This window comes from Ostrea edulis, chromosome 5 (assembly GCF_947568905.1).
Source record: "Ostrea edulis chromosome 5, xbOstEdul1.1, whole genome shotgun sequence".
Classification (NCBI taxonomy): domain Eukaryota; kingdom Metazoa; phylum Mollusca; class Bivalvia; order Ostreida; family Ostreidae; genus Ostrea; species Ostrea edulis.
In genome coordinates, this window is record NC_079168.1 from 24,780,714 (window position 1) to 24,795,599 (window position 14,886).

The window sequence follows — 14,886 nt, forward strand, 5'->3', positions numbered from 1 at the left end:
CCAAAATTTTGTTTTTCACTTTTAATGATCAAAATCTACTGTCTAATGTGTTTGAAAGATTTCACATGAAAATTAAGGTTATACATCATCACAGAAGCTCATTTTAGAGAGTTTATTATTTGTTTTGTAAACAAAGATTGCGGTATGCTATTGTTTACAAAATTTTCAAAAGAAATGGATATCGATATAAGTATTATTATATCTTTCATATTTCAAGCATTTTTGGGGTGAAATGTGTCATCTAAAAGTTCAAATTTGTGACTATGCAAAATTAAGATGCATTATATTACAAAATCAATATTTCACTTGTTTGTTTGTTTACATAAGAAGACTCGAGTCTTTGTTTACATAACACATATTTAAGGCTAAAATATTGCTTTCATTCTTGCATTCAGAAGGTCAAAATTTTGGCTGTCAACATTAAATGAGTTATATTTCTAATGTTTACCATCAAAAATGAAAAATATTTTTATCAAAAATCGTGAACCAGTCCCTTTAAATGATATTAAGTATATCTTAAATATTCTGGGTAACACTCTACTGCAGAATATACATGTATAGTCTTGCATTTACCGTAGTTGCTCTCAAGAAAACAGAGGTCCTCTTCTTGTCAAAAGGAAGTGTTTATTCTTCAATGAGCACAAAGTCTCTATTTCCCATGACATCCAGTGTGTCCTGCAGAGGAGTATTAGTCCCGTCAGAACAGTTCTAGTAGAGTTTCATCAGATGAAACATATTTCTCACATTATCACCAGTGTGAGATCGACTTTACCCATGTGAGACAGCCTTATGAGATTTTTCTGTCTCACATTGCTATAACCTCATTTGATTGTGACGTCATATATTTTCTTAGAAACCTTGGACAACCTTAGGTTTTTTAGTTTACACGTACAGTGTAAACCATTTTCGGGTGTGCTCTTTCTGCCTATCTAATTAGTTTTTGCACCAAAGTTCAAATGAGGATTTTGATAATTTAGAATTTTCTCAAAGCTCCTATATTTATGCACTAAACTTTAGGTAAAATGTGAAGAAAAATAATCCTTCATTATTTACTTGTGGGATAGGGAAAGTCCACCTCGGCAAAGCCTCGTCCTAGACTGCAAATCTTGTCCCCTCGGTGGAATTTCCCTATCCCACACTCGTACTGATGAAGGATTCTATTAATGTTGAACTGAAGAAAGACAGAGGCATTGCTTTGTGACATTTTAGTTAGAAATGAAGATTGTTACAGTATAGATGAATTTATATTTCAGGCTTCAGAGAAATAACATCAACCAGTACTGGATTCCATCGACTGCAAAGCTTTCACCCGAGTTAGGCTTTTATATTCAGGACAGACTTGTACAGAGGCTGAAAGACTCGGGTACAACGACTGACAGAACATGGCTACTGTTTGCATATTTGTCTCTGTCAAAGGTCATCAGGGGGACACAAGTTAATACATTACAGGTAATGTAAACTTTGAAACATTTTCAACCTCTGATGAAAACTAGGAATGTACTGTCTGTGGGTACAGCAGAGCAATACTAATTAATTGGATTAATTAGAGTCAAAGTCCACACACTCTAAGAACCATACAGATGCTTTTTGTTGATATATCTAGGGGTGGGGATCAATAGTGGTGGACTTTTTAAATATGTTTGATAAAATCATTGGGTCCAAAGTTCAGGAAAAATCTCTCAAACCATTTGAAACCTTTTATAATAATTGAAAAAAATTATATTTCAAGAACAAGAGGTATACACTTTTTCAATACTTTATGCCAGAATGAAGAAGTGTTATAAAATTGTGATCTATTGCTATTCTTAACTTCTACTGCTTTTTGAGTGAAAATGAAGCATATTCAAATTCATTTCAGTAAGAGGAACATTTAAATTAAACTATAACAAGAACACTCATAACCATAACAGTGAAGAAAGATTGAATTTGCATGTACATTTACATAGAAAAGACTGCAATGGTACCGATTCTTAACTTCCCAACCTACAATGAATAAAGATGAATGATTATATAATAAATTCTCAAATGTAACAATTCATGAAATCATGTTTCATTACTCCATAATATCCTCTGCAAACAGAGTTTGGGGGTTTATATAGGAATCACCTTATCTGTCTGTACAATGTCCATGCAATCTTTTCCAGGCTATTAATTTGGAGTGAAGAATCAATAGAAGCTCATACTTATTACAAAAATTGTTTATGACCTGAGGGTGTGTCATGACCTTGAAACAAGGTCATTCAATCATGTTCAAGGTCACTGGTAGAAAAAATATAAAATTCTTGTACAGGCAATAACTTTAAAATAGAGAATCATTGGAAGTTCATACTTCGTACAAAGATAGTTTATGACCCAAAGGTGTGCCATGACATTGACTGGCATTTTCAAGGTCATTGGCAGAAAAAAGAACTAGATTTTTCTTTGGGCTATAACTTTGTATCATTTGAAGTTCACACTTAGTAAATAGATTGTTTATGACCTGAGGGTGTGTCATGACTTTGAACCAAGGTCATTCCTGCAAGTTCAAGGTCACTAAGCAGAAAAGTATTTAAAAAACATTTTGTGGGCCATAACTTTTTAATGGAGCATCATTGGTAGTTCATACCTAGTATAATGATTGTTTATGACCTGAGGGTATGTCTTTAGTTTAACCCAAGGTCATTCCTACAAGTTCAAGGTCACTAGGCAGAAAATGGGTTTTTTTTAAATTGCAAGGGCTATAACTTGATTATGAAGGATCATTGGTGGTTCATACTTGGTATAAAGATTGTTTATGACCTGAAGGTGTTTGGTGACTTTGACCCAAATTCATTCCTGCAAGTTCAAGGTCACAAGCAGAAAAAGTATTAAAAAATTGAGTTATAATTTTGTAGTGGAGAGTCATTGGAAGTTCGTACTTTGTACAAAAATTTTTTATGACCTGGGAGTGTGTCATAACCTTGACTCAAGGTCATTGTGACAAGTTCAAGGTCATTGATACCTTCCAAAAAATGATTTGGCCCATGCATAATTTGTAAGAGGAGTTCTGGGAACCAAGGTTTTTTGTACAAAAAGCATCATTTTCGACCCCCATTTGGCCCCCAGGGCAAAAATAAAAATTCCAAAACCTTATTGCGCATCTATAGGACACCAGCAACCAATTTCCTAAAGATTATTAGGATACTGCTTAAAACGTAAAAAGAGTTCTGGGGACCTGAGTGTTCTTTTGTGCAAAAATGTCATTTTTCAACCCTCATTTGAACCCAGGGGTGAAAATAAAAATTCCAAAACCTTATTGCACATCTACAGGACACCAGCAATCATCATCCAAAAGGTTATTAGGATACTGCTTAAAATGTAAGAGGAGTTCTGGGAACAAGGGTTTTTTTTGTACAAAATCGTCATTTTTCGACCCCCACTTGGCCCCCAAGGCAAAAATAAAAATTCTGAAACCCTATTGTGCATCTACAGAACACCAGCAACCATCTCCCTAAAGATTATTAGGATACTGCTTAAAATGTAAGAGGAGTTCTGGGAACCAGGGTTTTTTTTGTGCAAAAAAAAACGTCATTTTTCGACCCTCATCTGACTCCAGGGGTGAAAATGAAGATTCCAAAACCTTATTGCACATCTACAGGACACCAGCAATCATCTTCCAAAAGATTATTAGGCTACTGTGTAAAATGTAAGAGGAGTTCTGGGAACCAGAGTTTCTTTGTACAAAATCGTCATTTTTCGACCCCTATTTGATCCCTAGGGTGAAAATAAAAATTCCAAAACCTTATTGCACATCTACAGGACACCAGCAATCATTTTCCAAAAGATTATTATTAGGCTACTGTGTAAATTGTAAGAGGAGTTCTGGGAACCAGGGTTGTGTTAAAAGCATCATTTTCTACCCCCATTTGGCCCCCAGGGTGAAAATGAAAATTCTGAAACTTTATTGCACATCTACAGGACCCATCCAATCATCTTCCAGAAGATGATTGGGCTACTGCATGAAATGTAGGAGGAGTTCTGGGAACCAGGTTTTTGTTGAAAAAACGTCATTTTTTTACCCCCGTTTTGCCCCCAGGGTAAAATTGAATATTCTAAAACCTTATCATATATCTACAGTACACCACCTATCATATTCCAAAAGATTAATTGGTTACCACTTGAAATAAAAGAGCAGTTTGAGGAAGAAGAAAGTGTGACAGACGGACGGACGGACCAGTGTAACAACAGTCATGTATTGTACATGTATATGAATACATCATTGTATCCTTAGGAAAGTAAGGTTCCGTGAAACATGTGTACACTGTACACAATCGGATCACACGCTCCTCCTTTTCCGTAACCAGTAAGAAGACTCGGACGTGGATCGGCGCAAGAATTGCATCAAATCGATGCATTTCTTTGCTGGAAGCGTGCTGTGGATTAGGTTAAAAGGCCAAAGCCGAATCCCTGTGTAATTTGTTATATAGATTTTCACCACAGATTCAGTTTTGGTATTATTAATGTATCATTCACTCTAACACATAACCATATAAGTGAAAATTGATAGTGGTACAATACCTTAGATATGTATGATATCTTAGATGCATTTGAAAGCTCATGTTTCATAGCGTAACGTATGACTGATGATGTCATAGTTATGTTTATTTATACGTAATATTTATATGTAGCAACCAACTGTGATTGCGTCGATCCACATATGAGGTTTACTTTTGGTTACGGAAATAGCTGAGTAGTTACGATTGCATTGTACAGTATCATGAAGTAGACCTATAATCCATCAGCCATGATTGGCATGAATTTGGGTCTCATCGAGATAAAGAATTTGAATATGGAATATCAACAAAAGGATTTCAGTTTGTCAAATACTATGTAAATATCCTAAGACATAATGTGTAGAGTTTGCCATTGTCTAATGAAGATAGTTAGATCACTGTTAGTCCATCAAACACATGGGAATGAATGATCACCAAGGCAACGAAGATAAATGTAAATGATGTTGCATCATGGGAGATCTTGTAGGAGTTTTGTGTTGCTGATAGAACACAATGTAAATGATGTTGCATCATGGGAGTGTTGCTTTAGAGAACACTGTGTAAATGATGTAACAGTTGCATTATGGGAGTGTTGCTTTAGAGAACACAATGTAAATGACGTTGCATTATGAGAGTATTGCTTTAGAGAACACAATGTAAATGATGTTGCATTATGGGAGTGTTGCTTTAGAGAACACAATGTAAATGATGTTGCATCATGGGAGTGTTGATTTTAGAGAACACGATGTAAATGATGTTGCATCATGGGAGTGTTGCTTTAGAGAGCACAATGGACACATAGGGATTACTTTGTCTGGTGTCTGTCTGAGTGGAGTCACACTGTAGATAGAAATCATTTGTAGGCAACATTTAGAACACTTCAGTGCTTACGAGCAGTTCTCTGTGTTCATATAGCAAAATTGTGCAGCGTTAAAGGTCATAGTACAATATTTATATTACAAATCACATTTTCCTCTATGAACCAACCAATTTCAGCGCGCGACACAATCCGTTCACATTGACTATGAACGGATTATGAACTATAGCTTAAAGCACGCGACTGAGAGAGCGTAATGGTTTTTAAAAAAATAGAACATCTGTTACAAAGATCTCGCAAGTCACACCTTTGGATTAAGATTGTAAACTTACATGGATTATCATCCCAATCTTGTGGTCTCCTACCTCCAAAATACAGTGCACCTTGCAATGTTGATAAAAGGCAGGGTGAGACGAAATGTTGTTTTGAACATATTTTATTGATGAAATCAAAAGGATTGGGAACAAGTTCTGACAACTTACAAGTCCCTCTCCTAAATGTGACGTCATGTCTGTGTTGACGTACGTCACAATAGGCTAGGAGTTCGTTTTTATGCAACAAAATAGAAACAATGTAAACAAACGGTTTTTTAATTAGTAAATGAATATAGATATAAGAAATGAACATCACTTTTGAGTTCTTCATGGTCAATATGAACGGATTTGGATTTGAGGCAAATTTTCTGTGAATCGCTAGTGCGATTCACAGAATTTGCATCAAATCCAAATCCGTTCATACTGACCATGAACAGCTCAAAAGTGATGTTCATTTCTTAAATGTATGAAAATTTAAATGATTTTATTGGTATTTCAGAACACGGAGTTGATCCGGGAAGGAATGTACTCATGTCAGGATGAGATTCGATCTGAGGCACTGGGTCTGGTGTGCATGTCGCTAAAGAAAGCAGGTACCTGGCCATTGTTTGTAAACTTTAATTTTAATTTTGGCCACTTGCTGCAAATGTGATGAAAATGGATACTAAATATGTTTATATAAGTAAAATGAATATAAATTCACCACATGGAATTCAATTTTTGACCACAATTTCTTACTTATGTGTATGTCAAATTCAGTGGGAAAACTTTATAAAGAGTTATATAGGAAATATATCACATTTTTTTAGCATCATAGACAGATAGAAAATATACAAGTTCCTAATATTTTAGGAATTTAATAGTTGTACCAATTACAACAAGAACAAGTCAAAAATAATATTATCATCCCATGCATCCAATTTTTTTATGTGTAGCAAGTGTTCCTAAATGTACTTTAATAATATACTTTCATGTAAAATTCTTGAATCTGATTGGTCGAGGAACATTTGAAAAAAGATATTTTTACCCTCTGAGAACAGAAAGCACGCGCTCCAGGGTGATAGTATTTAGCAATGAGTAACAGTACTTGACAACAGATGATATTATTAATATTATCACATGCATCAAATTTATGCACTTACGGTTCGCCGTAGATTGTTAGGCGATGTTGTTTGAGTGTTTGTAATAAACTTAAATACCCACATCGATGTACGAAATATCACATGACAGTGATTGATCAAATGTCAACAGCTGTAAGTTTCTCTGCCTTGCTCTTTAGATAACATGCAGTATAATAAAACAAATGTTATTGCATTTTTCAATGTTACCATTCAACTACATGCAATATTTATATAATAATGAATTCCAGGCCAGAGTTCCGTGCTATGTTTTTAGTAAATTCCCCCCATATATTGTAATAAATACAAATGAACAGGCTCTGATAGCCATCAGTAAATTTCAAGAACAAACATGAATTTATTCAGGTATTTATTGAACAATACTGTAGATTCCCAAGTAAGCCCGAGAAATTTATTATCACATGATTTTGTGAGAGGGATCATTCACAAAACAAAATTATTCACTTTTATTTTTCTGTTGTTAAAATACATGTAAGAACTCTTGCTTACCAGACTACTCGGGAATTCATGTCACGCGGTTTGACATATACAAGTCATTTCACCATATTAAGTACTCTTGTAAAATAATCTACAGTAATTGCAGACACACTTTGTCACCATGTAAATGTATTTCTTCATCTCAGAACCACTATCAGAGACAGAGGATGCTCTTTTGAGAGAAGTTCTGCCATTGAATTTGAAAGTGGAGTCGGCTCCGTTTCGTCAGCATTTGGCGTCTCACCTGAAGAGGCTTCTGGCGCGAGTCAGGGACGGGGCGATAGCGCTCCTGAAGTCTGGGGACTCCAATAGGCTGGGTAAGTAATGGTGCCAAGGTTTTATCTGTCAACAATGATCACCACACCATCTATATGTATTTGTATGTTATCAAACAATTCTCATGAAATTTACACATTCTGATTGTAACTGATCAACAGGGTTGAAAGATAGAGAAAATGAAATAGCAAAATCATGGTGGTTCAATACAGCCAGTCTTAAGGGTTTTTTCATTCTAGAAAATTCAAGATTTCAAGGTAGTAGCTCAAAAGTCAAGACGATAATACATGTATCATCAAAATTCGATTTATTACCTGTATTTTTAAAATTGAAAATTTGAGACAATATCTTGAAAATTCAATAAAGTATATATGCTTAGAAAATTAAGAATTATGACTTGAGTATTCATCTTTCTGTTGGTGTTAAATGTCCCACATTGTTTTCTGTCATACACAGCATGTAACATCTGTTGTCTTCCCTGTTTCTTGTTGCCAGATGTGTCTCTGCAGTTTGTGGAATGGCTGCACACTCTGTGTATAAACAACCTTGTTCCCGGGGGCTGCTACCAGAGACATAAAAGCTGTCTAGAAATACTGTCCATTCTGTATGAAACTTTCCAGTACAACGAGAAAGCAAGGCAGAGGAAATCGTTTACTCCTGGTACGTGTCATGTGACTGCTTTGTCATGGATTCTTTTTATACAGTAAAACACACTTATAATGAACACGCTTATAATGAATTCACGCTTATTGTGAAGTGATATTCATTCTCCTATAAATAGAAAATTGATGAATATATTTGATAAAACAAAGTTTGGTTTTAATGAGCAATTCCCTAGAGGTTTGCTGTAACTGTGTATTAGTGTATAATGAAGTTTGCTTAAAATGAACTGTTTTTCCTCTGGCACTATAGGTTCGCTATAACCATGTTTTACTGTATTATGAAGTTGGGTTATAATGAACTGTTTTCTGCTGGCCCTGTGGGATTGCTATAATGGTGTTTTACTGTATAATGAAGTTTGGTTATAATGAACTGTTTTCTGTTGGCCCTGGAGGTTCACTATAACTGTGATTTACTGTATAATAAAGTTGGGTTATAATGAACTGTTTTCTGTTGGCCCTGGAGGGTTACTATAACTGTGTTTTACTGTATAATGAAGTTGGGTTATAATGAACTGTTTTCTGTTGGCCCTGGGGATTTGCTATAACCGTGTTTTACTGTATAATGAAGTTTTTACATTACAAGAAGCATATTAGTTAGAGATGATTAACTCTAACGGATATTCTGCTCGTTTCTTTTTTCAGAGTATAAATATTAGTTTGTGATATGTAGCTATTTATTGTTTGTTAATATTTCACTAAAATGAATGAATGATAATGAGGTTCAGCTAGGTATATAGCCATTGTTCATTGTTGTATGGATGTCCGACTAATCACTACAAGAATAAAGATTATTTATTTACATATGCTGCTACTTTAGCTGGCACAATTTTGAACCGAATCCTTTTATTGAAAATTTTCTAAATATTTCATATTTCTTGTAGAGAGCACCAAGAAATTGAATCAATATGTGAAGGAGAAGGGATTATGGGACTTTTTTGGTTACCAAAGTAATGTCGCACTAATCACATGTTTACTAGATGGAGCTGATGATGTAAGTTGACCTTTGACACATATTAAAAAAAGTAAAACAGGATGTGTTAGTGGAAACACAAATACCCCCGATAATGGCCAATTCCAAAGATGGCCAAGGTCACAATGACAAATATCTTGGTACCGGTAGAAAAATCTTGTCACAAGAAATGCTCATGTGCAATATGAAAGATCTAATATTTACCATTTAGAAGTTATGACCAATGTCAATTTTTTTTTAAAGTAGGTCAAATGTCAAGGTCAAAAGGTTTAGTACGCACAGAAAGGTCTTGTCACAAGAAATACTCATATGAAATATCAAAGCTCTATCACTTACTGTTCAAAAGTTATTAGCAAGGTTAAAGTTTTCAAAAAGTAGGTCAAACTCCAAGGTCAAGGTCACAAGGTCAAAAATGTTGGTACCCACGGAAAGGTCTTGTCATAAGGAATACTCATGTGAAATATTAAAGCGCTATCACTTACTGTTCAAAAGTTATTAGCAAGGTTAAAGTTTTTTAAAAGTAGGTCAAACTCCAAGGTCAAGGTCACAGGGTAAAAAATGTTGGTACCCACGGAAAGGTCTTGTCACAAGGAATACTCATGTGAAATATCAAAGCTCTAACACTTACTGTTCAAAAGTTATTAGCAAGGTTAAAGTTTCAGACAGATTTACAGAATGACAGACTGGACAAAAACAATATGCTCCCCGATCTTCGATCTCGGGGGTATAAAAATCAAAAGCACTGAAAAAAAATAATACATGTTCCTGTACAAATGTACTAAGTTACGGATGTTTATTTGTGGCTGTTGTATCTATTACATTTTTTTCTGAGACAGATTCAGGAGCTAGCAGGCAGTTTGTTGTTGGAGTATTATGCCTGGCCACTAGATGACAGCACGGGGCCATCAGGTGACTGCTCTGATGGCACACTGGAGTGTCACCTGTTTACAGAGGCACTGCGAATGTGTAACAGCCCCAAACCTTACCAGTGTCGGAGTGGAGCTCTTCTGTGTAAACTTGTGTTTATAAAGTAAGTCTCGGTAATGAGATTTATTTACAAATGATGAATTAAACTTGTGTTTATAAAGTAAGTCTTGGTGATGAAATTTATTTACAAATTTACAAATGATGAATTAAACTTGTGTTTATAAAGTAAGTCTTGGTGATGAAATTTATTTACAAATTTACAAATGATGAATTAAACTTGTATGGAATGCATGCTAATGCATTTTAATAACAAATATACCATACATATATTTGAAGAAAACCATAATTTGTAGACGAATGCATTTTAAACCTCGCAATGAAATGGTGTTGGTACAGTTTCTGACATGAGACCCTTGGCCTTAATAGTCAGTCCCCCGAGTATATAGAGGGAGGAGAAATGGAATAACTGCTGCATCTGAAACTTTGAATCAGGTGTCATGAAGTTTCTTAAATTTGGTAGATGCCTATGTTCCGGGTTAGAATAGGCCCTGAGTACCCCTTGCTTGTCGTAAGAGGCGACTAAATGGGGCGATCCTTCAGATGAGACAGCAAAAACCGAGGCCTCGTGTCACAGCAGGTGTGGCATGATAAATATCCCTCCCTTCACCGGTAATGGTGCCATTTCCATATGAGTGAAAAATTCTCAAGTAGGATGTTAAACAATATACAACCAACAACCAACCATGCTAACAATAATTATCAATTACTTACATGTATATCAATTTCCGTAGAAGACTCATGAATTTAAATTATTCCACATTATGCAACACACCCATGTTGTGAAAAATTTGATGTAAAGTTTTTAAGAGGCAGATGAAAATGTTTTGAAAGTTTTAACAACAATGGTAATATATCCCAGTAAATCGTCTAGATGACTCAGATGACCTAATAGTGTATGGCAATAAATGTGGTCCAATTTGGTACTTTAAATAACTGAACTCCAAAGTAAATGAATTAGATTTTCATGATGACAGAATGCTTTACTGTAGATGTGTAAAGGAGAATGGATGGTATTTCACCGTACAGTCTGGCCAGTGGAAGAGAGGCTTGGCTTCAGCCACAGAAACGAGAAGTCCAGTCCATGCTTTCCTCCATCACATGATACAAGAAATCCAGAGACTGCTGGTCCAATCCCAGAATGCACCTGTGAAAGCCTCCAAGTCATCACCTATCCATGGTAACATTTTCAGACCTGTTTTTAAGGATCTGTAGGGAGCCAAAATATGGCCGTTCCTAATGCTAAAAAAATGTATTTTCTCCAATTTTATCTTTAAAACTCCCAAACAATGGAAACCAATTAAAGCAGGGTAGGCTTATTGTTCATAAATCTCCTTCACAGGTCCACAGATTATGATTTTTGCTTCTAAATTGTAAGGTAAACCTAATTTTTTGGCTTCTGCTTATTGAAATGAGGTAAGCTTGGATTAAATTGAAAGTCAGAAGTCCAATTATAATACCTTAATGCAATGGTTTGCTTTTTTTCCCTTACCTCTTTGTATGAAACATTTTTTCCCAATTTCAAGCAAATGTCACTATTTTCCCCAGTTGGAAAGGCCCAGGCCCTTCATAACAAGACCTAGATAAAACCCAGCAGACTATAGTCATATGTAGATACAAGTTATAGACAGCTTGTCCATGAGGAGTTATACAACAATCCTGCAGATAACAAATGTCTGTCTTACGACATATCTTGTAACTATAGTGTTCATTCTTACAATTGTATGTTCAATCTTACCTACCTGTTCTTTTAGTGTGTACAATGCCCTCACATGTTCTTCTCTATTTTTTAAAATCTACAAATATTTTCTTTTTTCTTTTTTAAATTCTCATTGGTCCGATTAACACATCAAGTTACAACCAGTCTACACCTCAACAGTATCTGTACCTTAGAATTGTGTCTCTCTTTCTCACTCTCCCTCCCTCATTCTCTTAATTTCTCTCTCCTACTCCCTCTCTCTCAAGGAAAGGGATTTAAAATTTTCATTTAAATACAAGGTTAAATGAAATTTTCATGCAGAATGAATTTATTTTAATGCCCCCTTCGAATAAGAGAGCATATTGCTTTAATTGTGCCTGTACTGAGGGCCATTAGTCGGTATAATGCCCTAAAATACTATGATATACTAGCATAATATCCTATTCATTTACTTTTCAGGTCAAAGGTCACTGGCAATAGTCACTTTTTATTATGCATGAATTAACCCTTGTCTGACAGGTACATGTATCTGCAGAATCTTTATTCTTATAGTTTTCATACTTACTAGGCAGCTTGACCTTGGCTAGAAGATGACCTCTGTTGATTTTCCAGCCATAGTCCTCATGTTTTCTACTCATGAATTTCCCATTTGAAGGAAAAGGTCATACAAATGTATATGAACCTTTTTGTTATGCTGTGCAGTGTATTTCAAATTACATCATCTGATATTAGAAGTAGTGTATGAGTTGTAAGTTTCCATAAAATAATTTGATTTCAGAAGTAGTATATCTGTTAGTCTCCAGTATCCAGTGTGAATTTTGAGCTCACCTGAGCTGGAATCTCAAGTGAGCTTTTCTGATCACCTGTTGTCCGTCATCCGTCCGTCTGTCTATAAACTAGTCATATTTTCTACTTCTCCAGAACCACAGGGCCAATTTTAACCAAATATAGCATAAATCATCCTTGGACGAAGGGAATTCAGGATTATTCAAATTAAGGGCAATGTCCTTCTCCAAGGGGAGATAATCACAAAAATTGGGTGGTGTCATTTAAAAATCTCCTCAAGAACCACCTAGCTGAAATTTACATGAAAGCTTCCTGACATAGTGCAAATTCAAGTTTGTTCAAATCATGGTCCCCGGGGTCTGGATGGGGCCACAATAGGGGATCAAAGATTTACGTGCGAGTATAGGCCTTTCCCAAAACGTGAGTTATCTCTCTTTGTATTCTTACATTTAGTGTGAATATGACAACTTCCGGGTAGTAACACAGTCAGACTGTGCATATATTATATATATATTGTTATATTAGTATGGGCGCTGTTCAAAATCGAGAACAGTTGAAATCATTTGTATGAGAGAGTAAGAAAATATTAATGGAAACAAAAAAGCTTTTCTTGATCGAGTCAGGTGTGATTTTTCGGGGGGAGAGAATTTTAAGAATTAAATTGGAAATCACGCAGACATTCATTTGTTTACATATGTCTCCAATAATGACTGACATAATTATTTTGTTTTATTATAGATATTTAAAACATCGAGTGCCTGTGGTGCAAAGATCTTGCATAACATGCCCCCCTCCCCCTCTTTCCAAAATAAAAAAAAAATCAATTAAATTATGAAATCAATGCTCTCATTGTTTATCAGGGCTAAAATTATTCCACCACCACCAATCGACTCTTTCAAAAATAAACCAGATTGCAATCTTTGGGTAACTTTCTCCAAAGTACCTGGACGTGCAAATCATTTTGTACACTGCAGCATGAATCTAGGAGGATTGTTAATATCAACTGATATGTTTAAAATGCAGTAAAATAGGTAACTAAATAATTTTTTTTTATTAATTTTGTTCAATATTGCTAGACTGATATAAATTATTTTTCATAGACCTGTGTGATCCGGGGGGGGGGATGGACATAATCTCAAATGTACTCTTTGGTGGATAGGTAAGTTTAAATAACTTTTGACGTTTCTGTATCTTCCCTCTTTTATTCGTTTTAGCCCCCTTGAAATCTGCTTGACTATGTATAGGCACGTATCGTGTCATAACAGAAATTGCAATGACAGATTTAAACCCCCCTTTTCGCCACAAATTTACAAAATAATTTAAGTAAAACTCCAAATATTTTACTCAAAATGGCCGTATTTACAGGTACATACTCTTGCCGACTATAAATTCAGGGCGTTCAATTGTAAGTTATTTTATTTTCAAAACATTGCATGTCTAAATGTCAGTTTAAAGATGGTTTGTGACGACGAATTTCTTTATGGTTATACTTGTACAAGTCAGACATATTCTGTATAAAATTTGTGGGCAGACAGCTGGAAATCTGCTAGTGGCCTCTCATTTACAAGTACAGGCTGGGTTTAATTTTACTCGCCAATCGAAGGAGATGGACATTTTCAGAATCCAGAGGTGTCAGTCAGACATACCTAGATGTACATCGTGGCAGAACTTTCATCGCTGAATGTACTACATTGATATTGAACAAGTAACTTCTGATATTTAATTATAAATCTTACTGTATTAAAACACGGGCTAAAGATCCTGAGGAAATGTATGCAATATATGATATATACTAATTTCAGTCATAAAACACGTGAAATCCTGGAAAATGGGGGGGGGGGGGTAGTTAGAATAATCTAACTGCGTCTCGGGACAAGCCCGTCGTAGGAAATTACATCACTTTAACGATAGAACATTTTATCGGGGAGGGGGGTGTCCTCGATTTACAACATTAATTTTCTATTATTTTTACATGCAAAGTTGGTTATTTTCACGTGTATGAAGTAAACCTATGCAATGAGATTTTTTATTAACGTTAACATATTTGTTGGCGTGATTACTGTAAAATTATACAGCAATATCTTTGCGCTTTCTGCACTGTTGATAATGACGCTTCTCGAATATACTACCCGGAAGTCTTAAACTACTGTTACGCAAGCGCTCTACGTTCCGGATCAAGGAAAGATAACTCATGTTTTTGGATTGGCCTATATATGGAAAATCTTTAAAAAAAAATTCTGCTCAAAAAACC

General features: G+C 35.2%; 1 protein-coding gene across 1 annotated transcript in view; it reads left to right on the forward strand.

Moving 5' to 3' along the window:
• LOC125652772 (thyroid adenoma-associated protein-like) overlaps window positions 1-14,886 on the forward strand; it is an 84,467-nt gene that overhangs the window by 17,475 nt on the left and 52,106 nt on the right. Inside the window, exons 11-17 of the mRNA XM_056165549.1 lie at window positions 1,254-1,449; window positions 6,142-6,235; window positions 7,405-7,575; window positions 8,030-8,194; window positions 9,078-9,187; window positions 10,003-10,196; window positions 11,143-11,330. Of these exons, the coding sequence (XP_056021524.1) occupies window positions 1,254-1,449; window positions 6,142-6,235; window positions 7,405-7,575; window positions 8,030-8,194; window positions 9,078-9,187; window positions 10,003-10,196; window positions 11,143-11,330 (1,118 nt within the window). The remainder of the gene's footprint in view (window positions 1-1,253; window positions 1,450-6,141; window positions 6,236-7,404; window positions 7,576-8,029; window positions 8,195-9,077; window positions 9,188-10,002; window positions 10,197-11,142; window positions 11,331-14,886) is intronic.